Source organism: Crocuta crocuta, unplaced genomic scaffold, assembly GCF_008692635.1.
Source record: "Crocuta crocuta isolate KB4526 unplaced genomic scaffold, BGI_CrCroc_1.0 scaffold97, whole genome shotgun sequence".
Lineage (NCBI taxonomy): Eukaryota > Metazoa > Chordata > Mammalia > Carnivora > Hyaenidae > Crocuta > Crocuta crocuta.
In genome coordinates this window covers 7,033,080-7,055,263 of record NW_027531999.1, presented here as the reverse complement: position 1 = coordinate 7,055,263, position 22,184 = coordinate 7,033,080, and the positions used below count along the sequence as shown (strand labels likewise).

The following is a 22,184-nucleotide window of genomic DNA, read 5'->3' as shown; positions in this document are numbered from 1 at the left end:
ATTTGACACCCATTTTGAGTAACTAACCTAAAACACGGCAAAGGCTATACACACTCAGCTCACACAGAAAAATAAAAGAGCCAGCAGGAAAAGAATATAAATCAAATAGCAATTATCTTCCAATTTATTTTTGAAGCCTGATATCTCCCCCTTCTACTTTTATTTCCCCCCTTTCTATTCAAACTTAACACGGCCAAAACAGCAACTCTTCATTTCTTCGCGGTTCTGTCTGTCCTTCTCCCAAGACTTCTCCGTAACCAGCACCAACAGCCCCCACACCAAAAATGTGGACATCGTGTCTGATTCCCCTCCTTCCTCCCAACCCATCCACAACTACCGGAGCTGCTCTTCACAAAGTACAACATGTCCAACCACTACCCCTGCAGTCAGAGTCGGTCTGATATCTCACCTACTCCTAAAGTGGCCTTCTCATCAGTCTCCATGCCTCTCCTCTGGTCCGACCCGTGGTCTCAATCCATTCTCCCCGCATCTGTCAGAGTGATCTTTTTGTAAAATAAACCACGTCACATGCTTAAACACTTAGGATAAAATTCAAAGCTTCTATGGGGCCTACAAGGCCCTACCTGATAAACAACTTTTCCAACCTCAGCACACACCCTCTTCCCTTCCTCACTATGCTTTCCCCACACTTGCTACCTTTCTGTTCTGCAAGCATGCCAACTCCTTCCTAGGTCTGGGCCTCTGCCCTTGCTGTCTCCTCTGCCTGGGATGCTTTTATCACTCTTTATATGTAATGGTGGTTTAAAACATCCACAATTTAGTGACACTCCCTTCAAGAGATTCACTTCTGAACAAAAAGAATAAGGCAGAAGCAACAATGTATGTTATGTCTAAGACTAAGTCTTAAAAGGCAATTTTTTATACCTCAGTTAAAAAAAAAAAGTAGAGGCCTCTGGGTGACTCAGTCGGTTACGTGTCCAACTTCAGCTCAGGTCATGATCTCGCAGTACCCTTGAGTTCGAGCCTCACATCAGGCTCTGTGTTGACAGCTCAGAGCCTGGAGCCTGCTTCAGATTCTGTGACTCCCTCTCTCTTCTGCTCATGCTCGGTTTCTCTCTCTCTCTCTCATAAATAAATAAACATTTTTTAAAAAATTTTTTCAAAAGTAATATAGCTACTACCTACTCTTTCTTTCTTTCTTTCTTTCTTTCTTTCTTTCTTTCTTTCTTTCTTTCTTTCTTTCTTTCTTTCATGTTTAATTATTTTTGAGAGACAGAGCAGGGGAGGGGCAAAGAGAGATGGAGACACAGAATCTGAAGCAGGCTCCAGGCTCTGAGCTGTCAGCACAGAGTCCAATGCAGAAATCAAACCCACAAAGCATGAGATCATGACCTCAGTCAAAGTCGGATGCTTAACTGACTGTGCCACCCATACTTGCCCTTTCTTAGAAGACTCACTCTAGGGCACTGTTGCTCAACCTCCCTTTTTTCATTATTGTGAACCTAAGAAGCCTTCTGGACATGTTTTCCTAATAGTTTGCCGATAAAGTTTTAATGCCACACATATCTGTTTATGTACCACAACTCTTTGGAAGGGTACATATTATCATAAAATCTGAGATTGTTTTGCCCTCCACCTCAAGAACCAATTTCCACCCCCTTGGAGGCAGTACTGTCCCCAGTGAGAGTGAATGCTACAGGAGAAGCCAGCTGCCAAAGTTGTGAGGACATTCAAGTAGTCCTACAGAAAAATCCACGTAGTAGGAAACTGAGGTCTCTTGCCCACAGCCAGTGAGAACAGGCCTTCTGCTTAATAATGATCTGAGTGTGCCTTCTTGGAAGCATGCCCTTCAAGCTCCAGTCAGACCTTCAGGTGACTACAACCCCAGCCAACATGTTGACTACAACCTTTGACAAATCCTGATCTCAAATCAGTAAGATACTTGGCTCTTAGAAATGGATAATAGGTGTTTATTCAAGCATTCTGTGGTATACCACATTTTGTGGTAATTTGCCACACAGCAATAGAAAACTAATTTAAATTTTGTTACCTGAAAGGGAGCTGCTGACACACCAAAAACCTAAAATATGAAAGGCTTTGGAATCAGGCAGTGGGTGGGACATGGCAGATCTCTGAGGTAAAAGCTCAAAACGCCTTGAAGAAACTGTTTACAGAAGGATGACACCTTTCAGGAGGATATGGGTAACAGCTTAATGGAAAGTGGTTTGTGCTGACAAAAAATTTAGCAACACTGTCACCTGTGGGAACATGGAAAGTGTTGAAAATGTACCTAATCAAGTACATGATCATACTAAGGAGATTTCCAGATAAAGTACTGAAGGTCCTTGCTGGACTCTTGCTGCTTATGTTAAAATGCAAGAGGAGACAATGGGGAAAAACTGAGAGCTTTCCCGAGATCAGAAACATGACAGGGATGTCCACTCTCACCACTGTTGTTTAACATAGTGCTGGAAGTCCTACCATCAGCCATCAGACAACAAAAGGAAATAAAAAGCATCAGAATTGGTAAAGAAGAAGTCAAACTCTCACTTTTCGCAGACGACATGATACTCTACATAGAAAACCTGACACTCTCCGCCAAAAGCCTACTAGAGCTAATCCATGAATTCAGCAAAGTTACAGGATACAAAATCAATGTACAGAAATCGGTAGCATTTTTATACACAAATAATGAAGCAACAGAAAATCAAGAAACTATCCCATTCACAATTGCACAAAAAGCCATAAAATACCTAGGAATAAACCTAACCAAAGATATAGGAGATCTGTATGATGAAAACTATAGAAAGCTTATGAAGGAAATTGAAGAAAACACAAAGAAATGGAAAAACATTCCAGGCTCATGGATCGGAAGAATAAATATAGTTAAGATGTCATTACTACCCAAAGCAATCTACACATTCAATACAATGCCAATCAAAATTGCACTAGCATTCTTCTCAAAACTAGAACAAACTATCCTAAAATTTGTTTGGAACCACAAAAGACCCCGAATAGCCAAAGTAATATTGAAGAAGAAAACCAAAACGGGAGGCATCACCATCCCAGACTTTAGCCTCTACTTCAAAGCTATAATCATCAAGACAGTATGGTATTGGCACAAAAACAGACACAAAGACCAATGGAATAGAATAGAGAACTCAGAATTGGACCCACAAATGTATGGCCAACTAATCTTTGACAAAGCGGGAAAGAGTATGCAATGGAAAAAAGACAGCCTCTTTAACAGATGGTGCTGGGAGAACTGGACAACATGCAGAAGAACAAAACTAGATCATTTTCTCACACCATACCCAAAAATAAACTCACAATGGATGAAGGATCTGAATATGAGATAGGAAACCATCAAAACCCTAGAAGAGAAAGCAGGAAAAAGCCTCCTTGACCACAACCGCAGCAATTTCTTACTTGACACATCCCCAAAGGCAAGGGAATCAAGAGCAAAAATGAACTCCTGGGACCTCATCAAGATAAAAAGCTTATGCATGGCAAAGGAAACAATCAACAAAACTAATAGGCAACTGACAGAATGGGAAAACATAGTTGCAAATGACATATCAGATAAAGGGCTAGTATCCAATATCTATTAGGAACTCATCAAACTCCACACCGGAAAAACAAATAATCCAGTGAAGAAATGGGCAGAAGACATGAACAGACACTTCTCCAAAGAGGACATCCAGATGGCCAACAGACACATGAAACGATGCTCAGCGTCCCTCCTCATCAGGGAAATACAAACCAAAACCACACTGAGATACCACCTCACGCCAGTCAGAGTGGCTAAAAATGAGCAAATCAGAGAACTCTAGATGCTGGCGAGAATGTGGAGAAACGGCACCCTCTTACACTGTTGGTGGGAATGTAAGCTGGTGCAACCCCTCTGGAAAACAGTATGGAGGTTCTTCAAAAAGTTAACAACAGAACTCCCCAATGACCCAGCAGTCTCACTGCCAGGAATTTACCCAAGGGATACAGAAGTGCTGATGCACAGGGGCACATGGACCCCAATGTTCATAGCAGCACTCTCAACAATAGCCAAAACATGGAAAGAACCTAACTGTCCATCAACTGATGAACAGATCAAGAAGATGTGGTTTATCTATACCATGGAATACTACATGGCAATGAGAAACAATGAAATCTGGCCATGTGTAGCAACATGGATGGACTTCGAGGGTGTTACGCTGAGCGAAATAAGTCAGGCAGAGAAGGACAGATACCATATGTTTGCACATATAGGTGGATTAGGAGGAAGATAATGGAGGACCATGGGGAAGAAGAAGGGGAAAAATAGTTGGGGAAAGGGAGGGAGGCAAACCATGAGAGACTCTTGAATGCTGAAAACAAACTGAGGGCTGATGGGGGTGGAGGAGAGAGGAAGGGGGGTGATGGGCATGGAGGAGGGCACTTGTGGGGACGAGCACTGGGTGTTATATGGAAACCAACTTGACAATAAACTAAAAAAAATAAAAAATAAAATGCAAGAGGAGAGATAGAGGATGTGAGGATCTTTTGTTAAAATCTCACAAATATCCAACTCTGCACCTCAGAAGAACCATTCAAACAACAGGTCTTTTGAGAAGCTTGAGGAAATCGTCACTCAGCAGTCTTGGCCAAAGCTTACCCTAAGACACTTCTGGGTGTGGCTTTTGTCTAATGGAATGAACCACAAGAAGAATCATACGAAACCCCCAAAGTTTTTAGAAGAATTTTATTGGAAAAAATACCACCAAATTATGCCTGATCTACTTATGGATATTGGATGTGTGTGGGTATGGATAATTTGTCTCTTTAGTTCCAAAATCTTCAAGAGAAAATACACTCCAAGAATATATTTAAAGAATGACACCCAAGTGTCCTCATCCACATCTGGATTTGATTTAGATGAGAAAACTCTAGGGGCACCTGGGTGGCTCAGTCAGATAAGCATCCGACTTAGGCTCAGGTCATGATCTCACAGTTTGTGGGTTCGAGCCCCGCGTCGGGCTCTGTGCTGGCAGCCAGCCTGGAGCCTGTTTCAGATTCTGTGTCTCCCTCTCTCTCTGACCCTCCCCTGCTTGCTCATGTGTGCTCTCTCTGTCTCTCAGAAATAAATAAAATATAAAATTAAAAAAAAAAGAAAACTCTAGACTTTGCACTGATGCTATACTGGATAAGACCTTTGGAGGGTCTTAGAATGCACGTGGAAGAAAAATTTGTGACGAAAGACTGTGGTGGTTTAAAACATGCCTATAAACAAAGCAGACTCTGCTTCAGATTCTCTGTCTCCCTCTCTCTGCCCCTTCCCCACTCTTGTATGGATGTTCTCTTTCTCTCTCTCAAAAATAACTCAGCATTCATAAAGAAAAAAAGAAAGAGAGAGAAAGGAAGGAAGAAAGAGAATAAAACATTCCTATAAATTATGTAACACTTAACTTCAAAAGGTGGAGCCTAAATCTCACACCTTGGAGTGTGGATGGACTTAGTGACTTGCTTTACTAATGAATATAATGCGGGATGTGATGGTGCATGTGATTACCATGACTAGTTCATTAAAGACACTGTGGCTTCCTCATTGTTCTCTAATGAATCACTCGCTCTGGGGAAGGCAGCTGCCATGCAATGAGGCCACACAAGGAGCCTATGAAGGTCATGTGGCAAAGAACTGAGAGGCCTTTTGTCAACATCCACGCGAGTAAGAGTTCCAGAAAGCAGATCCTCCAGACTAGTCATGCCTTCAGCTGACTGCAGCCACAGCACTCATCTTGAATAGAATCTCACGGGACACCTTGAGCCAGAACCACCAAGCCAAATCTCTCCAATTCCTGCTCAGAAACTGTGTGAAATAGTAACAATGCGGTGTTCTAAGCCAGTAAACTTTGGGGTAACTTTTTAATGAAGCAATAATGAATAAATGTGGCTACTTCCTTCTCATACAACACAACTACCACCTCCTTTAAGAGCTCTTTTCCTGACCATTCCTTAACTGAAATAGTTGCCACTCTGAACCCTACTGTCTATTCCATCACGGTGTCTTTTCTTCAGGGAACTTATCACAGCAAATAACCTATTTATTTGCTCACTTCTTTAGGGTCTGTCTCCCCAACTCCCTTATCCAAATTACGAGTCTTCAAGAGTGGGGTGCCTGAGTGGCTCAGTCGGTTGAGCATCTATCTAATTCCTCCTGATCTTGGCTCATGATCAGTCTGTAAGATTGAGTCCCACATCAGGCTCTGCACTGGGCATGACGCCTGCTCGAGATCCTCTCTCTCCTCCTCCCTCTACCCCTCTCCTGCTTACACACACACATGCAAACACACGCACTCTCTCTTAAAAAAAAAACAAAAAACAAACAACTGAAATATTGTGGTCACTGCTATCCCTAACATCAGTACAGGGCCCAATAGTTTTGTAAATAAAGGAAAGTGCTCACCTTCACTTACAAGGTTAAAACATGCAAATTAAAAGAAAACATCTTTTTTAAAAGATGTTTTATTTATTTCTGAGAGAGAGCATGAGCAGGGGAGAGTCAGAGAGAGAGGGAGACACAGAATCTGAAGCAGGCTCCAGGCTCTGACCTAGCTGTCAGCACAGAGCCCGACGCAGGGCTCAAACCCACGAACCATGAGATCATGACCTGAGCCGAAGTCAGATGTTTAACCGACTGAGCCACCCAGGCGCCCCAAGAAAACATCTTTTACCTACCACAAGAGTCAGCAAACTATGGCTCATGGGCCAAATCCAGCCCACCACCTGATTTTGTAATTAAAGACGTACTGGTCACAACCACACTCTCCCATTTACATATCGTCTACAGCTGCCTTTGCACATATGCAATGGCATAGCTGAGTAGATGCAACATGACCAATGGTCCCACAAAGCTGAAAATATTTAGATTTGGCCTTTTGTAGAAAATGTTTGCCAACCCCTGATCCAATAGACTGCCAAATGTTAAACAAATGGATGATGCTACGTGTTGGTGAGGGTGCAAAAAATGTATCCTCATATATTGTTTGTCAACAGTCAATAAGTACAATCTCTTTGGAGGGTAGTTAATGATATCAACCACACTGAAAACGCTCATACTCTTTTGACCCTAAAATTTCACTTCTAAAAATTGATCTTTGAGGGGAGCCTGGATGGCTCAGTTGGTTGAGCACCCAACTCTTAATTTCGGCTCAGGTCCTGATCACAGGATTGTGGGATGGAGTCCCACGTCAGGCTCCACACTGGATATGGAGGCTGCTTAAGATCCTCTCTCTCTGCCATGGCCCCTCTCAACCTGCTCGTGCTCTTTCACAATTAAATTTAAAAATTAGGGGTGCTTGGGTAGCTCAACCGGCTAATTAGCATCTGACTGCGGCTCAGGTTGTGATCTCACATGAGCCCCATGTAGGGCTCTGTGCTGACAGCTCAGAGCCTAGAGCCTGCTTCAGATTCTGTCTCCATCTCTCTCTGCCCCTCCCCTGCTCGCACACTGTCTTTCTCTCTCTCTCTTTCTCAAATACAAATAAACATTAAAGCAAATTAATTCAGAAAAAAAAAAGAATTTCACTAAGTTGTCATTACAGGTTAGTTTGGCCACTGGCCACCCCAACTAATGCCTTAAGGCAGCAATTGAGACTTCCAAAACTTTTATTTCCTCACTACCTTTATAGTCAATAAAAAGGAGATGCTTCTTCTTCTATATTAATGATTCAAATTTTTTTTCTCTAATAAATGCCTTGTATTCACACATCTGATGCCACCTCTACACAAATTCAATTTGCTGCAAGAGGTGCTATTTTCTCTTCCTATCCTTTCCTTATCACCTTTGGATCAGCAGAAACTGATGTAGAAAAAGCATTTGCCAGTATCCAACAACCACTCATGATAAAGACACGCAACAAACAAGGAAGAGAAGGAAACTGCCTCAACCTAATAAGGGCTATATATGACAAGCCCACAGCTAATATAATAATACTCAGCAGTGAAAAACTGAAAATTTTTCCTCTAAGCTCAGAACAAGTCAAGGATGTCTGCTTTGCCACTTTTATTTAACATAGTACTGAAGTCCTAGCCAGAGCAACTGGGCAGGATAAAAGAAATAAAAGGAATCCAAACTGGAAAGGAAAAAAAAGTAAAATTATCTCTGTTTACACATGACATGATCTTATATGTAGAAAACTCTAAAGATTCCACAAGCAATTAGATAGAACTAACGAATGAATTCAACTAAGTTCCACGATACAAAATCAACATGCAAAAAAATCAGTTGCATTTTATCCACCAACAATGAGCAAGTCAAAAAGGAAAAGAAACTTAAGGGAGAACTTCCACTTACAATAGGATCAAAAAGGACAAAATACTTAGAAATCTAACCAAGAAGGCAAGAAAGACTTGTACTCTGAAAACTACAAAACACTGCTGAAAGAAGGCACAAATACATGACATCCAACAACATCCAATGTTCATAGATTAAACTATTGTTTAGTGTTGTTAAATTAATGTTGTTAAATGTCACACGCAAAAAGAGCTATAGATCTAATGCAATCCCTGATGAGGGAGAGAAGCAGAAAAACGATCACCTTTAGCCCAGTAAGCTGACCTATAGCCTGCCTGATAGTTAATATCGAGCTGAATGGTAAACACCAGAAAAATCTGCAAAAGCAGTTTTACAAATAGAAATTCGACGGAGACATTTATGATCTAATATTCCTTGCATGTTCTCTCCCCCTTGAACAGTTATGCATTTAACCACCAACTTCTTATAGCAAAAGTGCAGCTCTTTCTGCCTCCAAGTCCTGCCCCTGTGTTATAACAAAAGCACGGTTTTGCCCCCAAAACATCTCAAGAATTCTTACTTAACTGTTCACTCGCAACCCCACATCAATCCCTATCAAAATCCCAATGGTCCTTCTTGCAGATACAGAAAAATGCATCCAAAAATTAACATGGAATCTCAAGGGACCCTGAATACCCAAAACAATACGGAAGAACAACAAAGGTTGAGGTCTCACACTTTCTGATTTCAAAACTTATTACAGAGTAGTAAGTAACCAAAGAATAATCAAAATAGTGTGGTACTGACATAAAGACAGACATACAGAACACAATGGACTAGAAGAGCAAAAGTAAACCCTTGCATATATGGTCAAATGATTGTCAACATGGATGCCAAGACCATTCAATGAAGGAAAGGGCTGTCTCTTTAACAAACAGCGCTGGAAAAAACTGGATATCCTTATGCAAAAGAATGAAGTTGAACCCTTACATTACCTCATATACAAAAATTAACTCAAAATAAATTCAAGACCTAAGCATAAGACCTAAAACTATAAAAACTCTTAGTAAAAAAACACAAGGGAAAAGCTTCATGGCATTGGGTTTGGCAATGATTTCTTAAATATGATCCTAAAAGCACAGGCAAAAAAAGCTGTACTTTTCAGAGATAAATTGTACTACATCAAAATTTAAAGCTGCCTCAAAGGACAAATCAATATAGTGAAAAGGCAACCTACAGAATGGGAGAAAATGTGTAAATCATATATACAATAAGAGGTTAATATCTAGACTATATAAGGAACTCTTACAACTCAACAACAACAAATATATAACCCAATGAAAATATGGACAAAGTCAAGAGAATGAGAAGATAAGCCACAGCCTAACAGAAAATATTTGCAAAGATGCATCTGATTAAAGGACTATTATCCAAAATATACAAAGAACTCGTAAAATTCAACAAGAAAATGAACTCAATTAAAGAGCACGCAGAGGATCTGGACACCTCCCTGAACAAAATATACAGAGAGCAAATAACATGAAAAGATGCTCATAAGTTATCCGGGAAATGCCAATTAAAACAGCAATGAGATACTACTACATCTACTAGACTAGCCAAAATCCAAAACCTGACACCACCAAATGCTGGCTAGAATATGGCGCAACAGGACCTCTCATTCGTTGCTGGTGGAATGCAAAATGGTACAGCTACTTTGGAAGACAGTTTGGTGGTTTCTTACAAAACTAACCATACTCTCAGTATACAATGCAGCAACTGTGCTTGTTGGCATTTACCCAAATGAGGACGACACAAAAATCTACACTGTAACTTTATCCATAACCACTTTTCAAAAAGGGGAAACAACTTAATCACATTTCTTCAAAGTATATGAAAAGATGCTGAACATCACTCATTATCAGGGAAATGCATGGCAAAACCACAATGAAATATCACCTCAAGCCCATGTGGATGGCTACCTAGAGGAAAAAAAAGGCGAGAACAAGTGTCAGTGAGAATGTAGAGAAATAGGAACACTTGAGCAATGTTGTTTAGAATATAAAATGGTGCAGTCACTATGTAAAACAGTATGGTGGTTCCCCAAAAAACTAAAAATACAATGACCATATAGTGAGATAATAGAAAATATATATTAGTCTCTGCCTCAGGTTTCTGGCACAGAACTCGTGATTTCCTGGGTAACAGGTGTCTCTTTTGTTCTACTGAGGCCATTCTAGGTGAGCTCCTGGATGAGGGCTGGTCGCTAGGAAAAATAAACCATAAGCAAGGTTGGAATTTCGAGCCCTGCTGAAGTGGGGAGAAGTGGAGTTAATAATTGATCATGCCTATGTGAGGATGCCTCCACAAAACATTAAGAAGATGGTCTGGAGAGCTTCCGGGTTGGTGAAGAGAACACATCCACATCCTGGAAGGGGAACACACCTTCACTCCATGCGGACAGAAGCTTCTGCGCTTGGTGCCCTCCCAGACCTCCCACTCCCTCTCTTCATCTGGCTGTTTACCTGTATCTTTTAATAAACTGGTAAAAGTGTCTCCTTGAGTTCTGTGAGCTGCTCTGGCAAATTAATCAAACCCAAGGAAGGAGTCATGGGAATCTTCAATTTATAGCCAAGTCTAACAAATTACGGGTTACCTGGGGACCTACTTATTACTTGCAATTGGCATCTGAAGTGGGGTGGGAGCAGTCTATAGGACTGAGCCCTTAACCTATGAGATCTGTTGCTATCGCCTAGGAGACAGTGTCAGAATTGAGTTAAATTGTAGGACACACAGCTGGCATCATGCAGAATTGCTTGGTGTAGAAAAAAAAAACAACCCACATTTGGTGACCCTAAGTGTCAGAACTCAAGTGTTCTGTGTGAGTAGTAAAGAGAAACACAGGAGGAGGAACTGGGTTTTTTCCCTACTCAAGAAGGAATAAACAGGTATGATCCAGTAATTCCACTTCCTCCCTACTCAAGAGGGAAAAGAGAGGTCTGTCTCTAAAACACATATGATCCAGCAATTCCACTTTGGGGTACGCATAGAACTCAAAGCAGATCTCAAGGGGGTATTGTGCACATGTTTATAACGGTATCATTCATAGTAGGTGAAAGCTACCCAAGCGACTACCAACAGATAAATGAATTAACAAAATGTAATTTATTTGCAAATGGAAAATCACTCCTAAAAAAGTGAAGTCTGATACAGGCTACAAAATGGATACTCCCTGAAAACATGCTAAATGAAATAAGGCAGTCACGAAATGACACATACATTATGATGCACTTACGTGCAGTGTCTAGAGTAGCCAAACTCATAAAACAGAAACTAGAATGGTAGTTGCCTGGCTCTGGGGGAGGGGAAGACAGGGAGTTGTCTGATGGTATCTTTCAGTGTTGCAAGATTAGAAGGTCCTGGAGATGGGTTGCACAACAATGTGAATATACTTAACACTCCGGAACTGTACACTTAAAAATGGTGGAGATGATACAATTTTAATGGACCATGTTTTAAAATTTTAATGGACCACCATTAAATTTTTAACTTAAAAAACTATGCTCATTTGCCAAAATCATTCCAAAATTCAATTCCAAGAATAAAGATGTTAGGGATCAAGATTCTTAGTACATCCGACCTTCATAATTCCTTTGTGGTACAAATTCCAGCCACAGGGATAGGATGAAAATCTGGAGCAACTTCTGTAATCAATTGGCTGAACTAGAGAGGACAATGAATTCTAATTACATGAAGGTACGCATTTTATTTTTTTAAAAACATTTTAAACTCAAAATAATTCTGCCCAGTAAATATTGCATAGTAACTTAAAACGAATACTGTATTTTGATTGACCTCTAAAGCTCCCATTTTCGGCAACTGCCTCAATGAATACTCAAACTTGTGGCGAGTTCCAGGTCTTGCAGAGACTAACTAGTGAACAAGAAGAGATATGGTCCCTGCCCTCACAGATCCTACAATCCAGTCAAGGAGACAGGCAAGTAAATAGAAAACCTGAAACGTGATCACATCCCCTACACCAAAGACGTGCCAGCAAGTAACTGCCCTCCGGCGTACGTCACAATGATCGCATTATAAACTTATTTTCACCTTAAAAAGTAACCTTTCGTTTCTTTTAATATAAAGACGTCAAATTAGGGGCGCCTGGGTGGCTTAGTCGGTTAAGCGTCCGACTTTCGCTTAGGTCATGATCTCGCGGTTCGTGGGTTCGAGCCCCGCGTCGGGCTCTGGGCTGACTGCCAGCTCAGAGCCTGGAGCCTGTTTCAGTCTGTGACTCCCTCTCTCTCTGACCCTCCCCTGCTCACGCTGTCTCTCTCTCTCTCTCCTAGAAATAAATAAAACATTTAAAAAAAAATAAAGACGTCAAATTAAAGCTGCTGAGGTTTTCATCCGTCTCTTTTCTACGCGGAGGAAGGAAGGGTTAAAGTGTCATGGCTCCAGTTCCGGCTCTCGGTCGCACAGCCAGCGGACCACAGCACTTCCCCAGAGCCGCGCTCTCCCGGGCGCCCCGGCCGAGCCGAAGCAGCGCGTCCTCCCAACTCCCGGGGGGTGCGCTCTTCCTCGGAGGCTGGGGCGCGGGGGCGGAGAGATGGAAGCAGGGCTCTGGCTCTGAACCCCCGGAGCCCCGCGCTTGCCTGCCAGCCCCGCCCGGGAGGCTCTCTCCCCGGAGGCCGAAAGCCGCGCCCAGAGGCCGACAGCGCAGCAGGCCCCGCGCAGGGCCGCCCGGAGGGGCGGGGAGAGACGTACCCATGCGGATGTGCACACTGGCAGAGGCCACGCAGCTGCCATAGTTAAAGTCGTCTTCGATCGAGGAGCAGGGGTACCGGGAGTCGGGGCCGGCCATGTCGGTAGCAGAACCCCAGCCACCCCGCCCAGCTAGGCCCAGGACCGGGACTCAACGGCCTTCAACCCACTTCCGGGATGAAGCAATCCAGCCCCAACTAGCCGAGCCGCCGCGCTCATCGATGCGCAGCACACGCTCATCGATGCGCTCACCTCAGCGCTTCAGTTAGACTGGGGANCTTTTCCGCGCCATCTAAAATGAAACTTTTCTTAGATTTTTCTCAACAAGCTTTTTAAATCCTCTGGCCTGTAGAGTTGCTGAAAGTTATAGAAGCGAGGTCCCATCCATCCATCCATTCTTTCAACAAATACCTGTCTTATTCACACATTCCTTCCATAGTCCACACGGGAGATACACTTTTAATTATATTATTTTTAATATTAATAATAATCCCTAAGTCTCTTGAGCACATTCTCTAAAGGCTTTCTGAATGGAATAATGCTTAATCCTTGCTTGAAGACAAGCGCCAGTCAGAGAAGAGTGGAGTGATGCAGGTAGGTAAGTTCTCAAGAGACCAGCATCTGCAAGGGGTGGGGAGAAGGGGAAGAAAGCTCAGTTAAGGTAAGATACAGACGACAGAGAATGAGACTAGATAGATAAAGGCCAGATCACTGTGTGCCAGATGTAGAGTACATTGGAGAGTGCCATGATCAAAGGCAGGAAAAAGGGAATGTTGGTTTAATCTGAAAGAAATGGTAAAGGCAAATTAGATGGATCAGAGTAAATACTCATGGTATTGCTGTCATTCCAATACAAATATGAGGTGTAGATATGCCCAGAGTAATACCATTCCAGGGTTCCTTAGAATTTTTTGATGAGTTTACTTTGACCCACTCACATTTACCTAGTCTCCACTTTAACCAAAACATTCAAAAGATTTAGTAAGTGGAGCTCAGAATAGCTGTGGAACTGTCTATTCTGAAACAAAATCCTTAAATTTGATGTTATTGGAAGCTTTTGTCAAAAGACCTAACTCACTTCCAAAAAAGTGACCAAAAAAACTCTTTACTTCTTAGGATTTTCATTCTATAAGCATATTAGTAATTTTTTTAAGTTTATTTATTTTGAGAGAGAGCATGCACCCACCTGCAAGTGGGAAGGGACAGAAACAGAGAGGGAGAGAGAGAATCCCAAGCAGTCTCTGAACTCTCAGTGCAGTGACCCAAGCGGGGCTTGATCCCACTATACTCCTTAGAGCATGACCTGAGTCAAGATCAAGAATGGGATGCTTAACTGATTGAGCCACCCAAGCACCCTCTTATTACCCATTTTAATATAAAATCATCAAAGGAGTTGTTAAGTGGGACAAACTGGAGTTGTGCTGCCAATCCATCTTTTTGTTAACTAAAAAGAGAATTAAAGTTTGATCCCCTACCTCTTATTGGTTGCAAAAAAAAAGATTCCAGATGGATTGTGAATCTAAACATTCAAGACAAAACAATAAAACTTTAAGGAAATAATACAGGAGATTATCTTTATGACTTGGAGAAAAGCAAAGATTTCTGAAACCAGATACAAACTAGCAGTTAACTTGGAAGGAAAATATTGACAAACTATATTAAAAATGTAAGGGGTGCCTTCCTGGTTCAGTCAGTGGAGTGTACAACTCTTGATCTTGGGGTTTTGGGTTTGAGTCCCACATTAGGTGTAAAGATTATTTAAAAATAAAATCTTATTTTTCAAATGTTTGTTTATTTTTGAGAGAGACAGAGCGTGAGTGGAGGAAGGACAGAGAGAGAGAGGGAGACACAAAATCCAAATCAGGCTCCAGGCTCTGAGCTGTCAGCACAGAGCCTGATGCAGGGCTCAAACTCATAAGCTGTGAGATCATGACCTGAGCCGAAGTCAGATGCCCAACCGACTGACGTGCCCAGGCACCCCAAACATAAAATCTTTTAAAAAGTTGAACTTCTAGTAATCAAAATATAAGAGAATGAAAACCAAGTCATAAAATGGGTGAAGATATTTGGTACACATGTAATCTACATAATGCTCCTTTCCAGAATATAAAAACAACCGTTACAAATCAAGAAGAAAAAAAGAGACAGGCAGCCAATAGAAAAATAGGCAAAAGGGTCAAACAAGCACACCACACTCACACACACACACACACACACACTAAATGGCTAATAAAAAGATGCTTACCCTCATTAATGATCAGAGAAATGCAAATAAATGTCACAATGAGAGATCTCTACACGGATGGCTAAAATGAAGAGGTTGACAATACCATCATTGAAAAGGTTGTGGATTAACTGGGACTCTTAAACTAGAGCTGGCTTCCTTGACATGCAATTGCACAGAACCCTGCTATCAGAAGGACCTTGCATTTGGTTTAACACTCAGTTGTCACCGTTTTGAAATGCTTAATAATTTTGCCTTTGAATTTGTGTTTTAGAAACAGGAGCACAATGGAGCGTGAGCATGAGCAGAAGAGGTACACACAATACATGAGTGTCCCTTCTTCTTGGCCAGCCATTTACATTTATCATTCAAGATGCCCGAGGAGCACAGAATTCTATTGAAACTACAATGAATGGGAGTTAGAATAGATGTAAAATCAATACAAGGTAAGTGCATTACACATACAACTTAGTAAAGGGAAGGAAAGGGAGGGCACAGACAGTGCCAAGGGCTGTGAACTTACTGTGAATGCAGAAAGAAGGCAGTGGTATTCTGAGAAGCATAAATGAGCAAGAAATCCGGTCATCTCCTTTTTTACTTGTGTCAGTTCCCAGGATTAGCCAGCCGCTAACACTAAAAATGAAGATATAGTAGGAAATGGTAAGAGGGGCAACCAGTTTCTTTTCCTGTCAGTCCATTCTTATATGTAAGCTGAAGGTGGAAAGAAGTGAAATAAATATATGAGTGGGGCTCCTGGGTGACTCAGCAGGTTAAGCGTCCGACTCTTAATTACAGTTCAGGTCATGATCTTGCAGTTTGTGGGTTTGAGCCTTGCATTGACAGCGCATAGCCTGTTTAGGATTTGCTCTCTCCCTGTCTCTCTGCCTCTCTCTCTTCCTTTCTCTCTTTTTCTCAAAAATAAAGAAACTCTATATATACATAAAATACATATATATATATATATACACTTGTATATATATATATGAGTTAGTTTTATGCAGCTTTCTCACAGTTCTAGTTAAGAATGAACTACATATGCATATATGGTCCATGAAATACAAACTGTAATTTGGGTGATCCATATATGAGTTTGCATTTTAAACCAGTATTGCCCGAGGGTGCCTAGATGGCTCAGTCGGTTGGGCATAGACTTCAGCACAGGTCATGATCTCGTGGTTTGTGAGTTTCAGCCTCACATCGGGCTCCATGCTGACAGTTCAGGGCCTGGAGCCTGCTTTGGATTCTGTATCTCCCTCTCTCTTNCTCGTGTTCTGTCTCTGTCTCTCAAAAATAAATAATAAGCATGTAAAAAATTTTTTAATTAATAAATAAACATTAAAATGTACATATTAAAAAAATAAACTGATATTGCCCAATACAAAGGTCAATGATAAAGTCCGTGCTAATAGTTTTAAGTGATATTTTTCCCTTATAGGACAGTCAACAGCAAGTTTTTAAAAAATCATGGCAAGTAAAAAACTGCAAAAGAAATAAGAGCTTTGGTGTGATTATAAATGGCTTCACAGAGGGTTTTAGTTTACTAGGGCTGCTGTCAAACATTACTGCAAACTGGTAGCTTAAAACGTTAGAAATTTCTTCATTCACGGTTCTGGAGGCCACTAGTCTGAAATTAGGTTGTCAGCAGGGTTAGTTTCTTATAGAGGCTCTCAGGGATAGTCTGTTCCATGCTTTAGTGGCTTCCGGTGTTGGCAATCCTTGGATTTCCTTGGCTTGTGGCTGCATCCCTCCAATCTCTGCCATCATCATCCTCAGGCCTTCTTTCCCCTGTGTTTCCATGTCCAAATTTCCCTCTTCTTATAAGGACACCAGTCCTAATCCAGTATGGCCTCATCTTAACTTGATTACATCTGCAAAGACTTTACAGGCATACCTCATATTATTGTGCTTCACTTTACTGTGCTTTGAAGATACTGTGTTTTTTTTTTTTACAAACTGAAGGTTTATATGGGGGCACCTAGGTGGCTCAGTTGGTTAAGTGTCCAACTCTTGATTTCATTTCAGGTCATGAACTAACAGATGAGATCAAGCCCCGCGTTGGGCTCTGTGCTGATAGCATGGATCCTGCTTAGGATTCTGTCTCTCCCTCTCCCTCTCTCTGCCCCTCCCCAACTTAAGCATACACATGCATGCGCGTGCTCTCTCTCTTTTTCAAAATAAGTAAATAAATGTTAAAAAAAAAGAACCGAAGATTTATGGCAGCCCTGCATTGAGCAAGTCTATTGGTATCATTTTTTCCAACAGCATTTTCTCACTTCATGTCTCTGTCACATTTTAGTAATTTTCACAATATTTCAAACTTTTTCATTATTATAATGTTTTTTATGGTGATCTGATCCATGATTCTGACCCTCCAAAAGCTCAGATGATAGTTAGCATTTTTAGCAATATTTTAAAATTAAGGGATACACCTTTTTCCTAGACATAATGTTATTACACATTTAATATACTACAGTTTAGTGTAATACAGTACAATGTAAACTTTTATATGGAAACCAAAAAATTAGTTTGACTTGCTTTATTGTGATATTTGCTTTATTGCAGCAGTCTAGAACCAAGTCTGCAATATGTTTCATGTATGCCTACATTTCCAGTTGAGGTCACATTCAAAGATATCAGTGGTTAAGACTTAAATGTATATGATGGGAGCCCACAAGTCAACCTACTCACAGAAGTGGTGACTTTTCATTAGCATCTTAAAAGATAATTAGGGGATCATCAGGTAGGAGATGCTGAAAAAAATCCAAATATGAAATAACTCGTACAGATGAATTGGAAAAGACCCAGACACTTATGAGAGACATTACAGAAGAATAACATTTGGTGATTTATTGGATATAAGCACTATCAAGCGTAATGTCTGACATAGTAGGTGCTCAGTAAGTTCTGACTATATCAGTTGATCAATCAGTCAATCAAAATTACTAAGAGTTCTTTTGGGGCATGTGACCAGATACAAGGAAGCTGATTTTCTAGGAAATGATCAGTTTGGAGCATTCTGAATTGAGATGAAAGAAAGAAATAAAAATGAAATTGTTTACTAAACACAGGAGGTGGGGAGTGAGAAGGGAATCTATAGGACAGCTTAGGGCTTAAGGGCACAAATATGAACATGGTCCACATAGAAACAATAGATGAAGAATGCGATTATATGAAATCTTCAAGACCTGGAATAAAATAATAGAATTCTGCCTGTGAATGCACAGTATAAGCCAAAGGAAAAGTCATTTCAGAAAACAGAAGAAACCATGAGGAGTGTAAGATAACACTGAGTATTGTCATAAAAGACAAAAAAGGCAAAAATCCACGAAAGATGGTGTGATGAGGGACTAATGCTATGGAACTGTCAGAATAAGCCTCGAGGAAAGGCCACTTGATCTGAAGTTACCAGCATTTTTAGATCCAAACACGCTGGATATTATCATATACAGACTTGGTATTGCCTTCATTATCAACAGCACCAGATTAAAAATCCAAGCTTTTATTTTTGTTTCAAAGGTTTGGAACAACAAAACAAGATCAGTAGGGAACAAGAGGAACTATGACCGCCATGACAGGCCAGAAGACGTGGATAACTACTTACCAAGTGTTTTTAGAATGTGTCCTCTGAGGGGCGCCTGGGTGGCTTAGTTGGTTAAGCGTCCGATTTTCGCTTGGGTCAGGATCTCGCGGTTCGTGGGTTCGAGCCCCGCGTCGGGCTCTGTGCTGACTGCCAGCTCAGAGCCTGGAGCCTGTTTCAGTCTGTGACTCCCTCTCTCTCTGACCCTCCCCTGCTTACACTGTCTCTCTCTCTCTCTCCTAGGAAAAAAAAAAAAAAAAGAATGCGTCCTCTGAAACCCAACGATGTGACATCCTTTCATGAACTTCTGGGCAGAGGATTTGTCGTGGACTGAATGTTTGTGTGCTCCCTTTCCCCCATTTGTATGTTCAAGTTCTAACTCCCATTGTGGCTGGATTTGGAGAAGGGGCTTGTAAGGAATTAATTAATTAAGATTAAATGAGGTCATAAGGATAGGGCCCAGATCAGATAGGATCAGTGCCCTTGTAAGAGGAAACACCAGAATGCTGACCTGCGTGCTCCCGTGTTCTCTCTCTCTCTCTCTCTCTCTGAATGTGCGTGTGTGTGTGTATGTGTGTGCGTGCATGCACGCGCCGGTGCATCCAGGAAAGGCCATCTACAAGCCAGAAGAGATTTACCAGAAACTGAACCCTGTGGACACCTTGATCTTGGGATTTGTAGTCTCCAGAACTGTGGAAAGATAAATTTCACTTATTTAAAGTATGCAGTCTGTGGTGTTTTTCATGCCAGCCTGAACAGACAAAATTTATTTTGGGGATTTACTAAATAACAACGAAAAGAGGACCAAATCCTGGAGAGGGAAAATGCACAAGATTTGTGCTTATAACTTGACAAGGGAACTTCGGAAATCTTGCATGAGATTTTTTTTCGTGTATTTTTCCCACCAACATTGCCTCCAGAGTTCTTCTAGCCAGCAGCAGTCTTGCCATCTGTGACGTGCAGGAGTTGGATTAGGATGTCTAAGCCATTTTCCATTATCAAATTGAAAACCGTCTGAGTAGATACTTGACTGCAAAAGAAAACATTCCACCATAATCTCAGATTTATTTCACATGTTTCGGGTTTTTCTGGAAGTAAATAAATGTTTGCTTCAAAAATAGAGCTTTAGCTAATTTTGAAATTATCATGAAAAGCCCTTGACTGAAAACTATTCAATTATAAAAATCAGATTTTAGAAGGCAAAAGTTACTATAGCCATACACTCTGAGGTGAGAAATACTATGAAAATGATTTAAGAAGAAAATAGTGAAGTGAGACGAAGCATGAAAATGTTGGAAGAAATTATTTTCTGTAGTTGAGGGTTTTCTAATAGAGGTAATACATGTTGACTCTAGAATGTTTGGAAGACACAGAGTAAGAGAATAAAATCACCAGTAACTCTTCCTTCAACCCTAGATAATTGCTAAAATTTTAGTATAGATTATGTTGCAAAATAATAGATTTTTTAGAACACTGTTTTTGATATCTTAAATGGGCAAAGGTTGAGTTATGGTACAATGCAAACCTAATGTTCTTTAAAGATACACATTGAACTGGAGGAATAATTATTGCCTGTTATTACTATTAGGTCGTTTTGATTAAAGCCTAAAACCATCCAACTTTTCCTCCTTAGAATTATCAAGTAACATGCACCACAAATGTTCTCACCGCATTACTGATCTTCACCTCACCCCTGAACCCCAATGTACCTAGGACCCTCTAAGGCCCAGGGATGGGATAAGGCTCAAAGAGGGGGTATGCTAGTGATCTTTGTTTTGAAAGTTATTTCCCAAACAAGATAATCTAGGTCCCACTAGCTGGATGTCCTTTGTACATTCATCCTTAGGGATGTTGGGTAAATAGCTGCCACCAAGATAGTTTTTCATATATACAAAGAGCTGTTATCTGACCCATCTACTTTCCTCCTCACCTAATTTTTTTTATCTTAGGCTTTGATGCCTGTGCTTAGCTGGGACTTTGCCATTGATAATACTGTGTATCTGTGCCATTGTGCTGTCTGTGCCACAGCCTTCAGGGTTCCCTCGGCATCTCCACTTGTTAATCTGTGTAGTTTATTACTCTCTTAACGTTCAGCTAGGATGGAAGCTCTTCTAGTATATGAAATATGGGGGCTGGGGGTGGGGAGCGGAGCTGGAGGGCATCCCATGGCAAAAGATGAAGTCACACAGTGAGACAGTTTTAGGGTTAACCACAGCCCTCGCTTTGCCAGAAGCATGTATCCCGGGAGTGGGTGGGCAGGTGCAGTTGAGGGTGTGGGTTTGCGTGGATTTCAGTGTAGTGTCATGTGTACCTAGAACTTCATACTGCTAACGTCCGTGCTGTCAGAATCATTCTCTACCAACACTTACTTTCTCCCATGGGCCCCGGTTGTCTCTCTCTACCATCCAATTTCCATGCCCATCTGATAATCACAGATATAGCTTTTGGACAGAGGTTAGTTTTCTTCTCACAGTTTTATAGGCCATCAACAAACTAGGAAGTATCACCAGATGTCTGTTCAGTGTATCAGGATGCATTTGGCTGCAAAAACCAGATTCCTAGTTTATAAACTGACGTAGTAAGGAATTTTTGTGATATAATTTATAAGTCCATAAGCAGAAAATTCTCCATGTATAGAACAAAAGAGCCGCTTAATGACATTTTGAAGAATCTGGGTTTTTTTTTCTCTCTCATGAGACCATCCCCAAGGCTCACTTCATTCTAATATTTATCTCCATGTGGTTGCAAAATGGTTCCGGAGATGGCCAGAGCTGCCACATGCTCCTACTCAGGGCCAGAGAGAAGGAGAAATCTGAATGAGATCTGGTACCCCCAAGCCATATATTATTGGCAGATGCAGTCACACACCAGCCTGAGTCTGAGTGTGTAGACTGCTGCAATTTCAAATATGGAGGTCGGGGTAGACAGCAGCAAGATGGGAAGAGCATACTAGGCAAGGGAATAGCAAGTGCAAAGGTTTTAATATGGGACTCCACCTGGTATGTTCAAAGACCAACAAGAAGGCAGCGTGGTAATGCAGAATGAACAAGGAAACAAGACCAGAGGTAACAGCAGAGAGGGAGGAGGAGAGAGAGTAGATCAGACTCTGAAATTATAAGCCATTGCTGGGAGACACAGTCAGATTTGATTTAAAAGGATGAATCTGGCTGCAGTGTCCAGGAAAGTCTATAGACAGTAACAGTGGAAGCTACTTTAGTTAGAAGACAACTACAGTAAACCAGACAAGATATGACAATGGCTCAAACTGGGGAGGCAGTTGTGCAGGTGGAGAAACGTATGATTCTGAATATATTTTGAATAGAGCCAACAGGGTTTGCTTGTGGATTGAACACAGTGTGAAGAAATAGAGAGTCAAGGATGACTCTATAGTTTTT

General features: G+C 41.2%; 1 protein-coding gene and 1 long non-coding RNA gene across 2 annotated transcripts in view; one reads left to right on the top strand and one right to left on the bottom strand.

Moving 5' to 3' along the window:
* The window catches only part of TMBIM4 (transmembrane BAX inhibitor motif containing 4), a 29,225-nt gene extending 16,052 nt beyond the window's left edge, over positions 1–13,173 (bottom strand). The window contains exon 1 of the mRNA XM_077775274.1: positions 12,992–13,173. Coding sequence (XP_077631400.1) covers positions 12,992–13,088 — 97 coding nt within the window. The 5' untranslated portion in view covers positions 13,089–13,173. The remainder of the gene's footprint in view (positions 1–12,991) is intronic.
* Positions 13,174–13,272: 99 nt separating this feature from the next.
* Positions 13,273–17,372, top strand: LOC144240862 (uncharacterized). Its single transcript, XR_013337873.1, has 3 exons — positions 13,273–13,582; positions 15,487–15,658; positions 17,235–17,372. It is a non-coding gene; the product is annotated as an uncharacterized LOC144240862 (long non-coding RNA).
* The last annotated feature ends 4,812 nt before the right edge of the window (positions 17,373–22,184 follow it).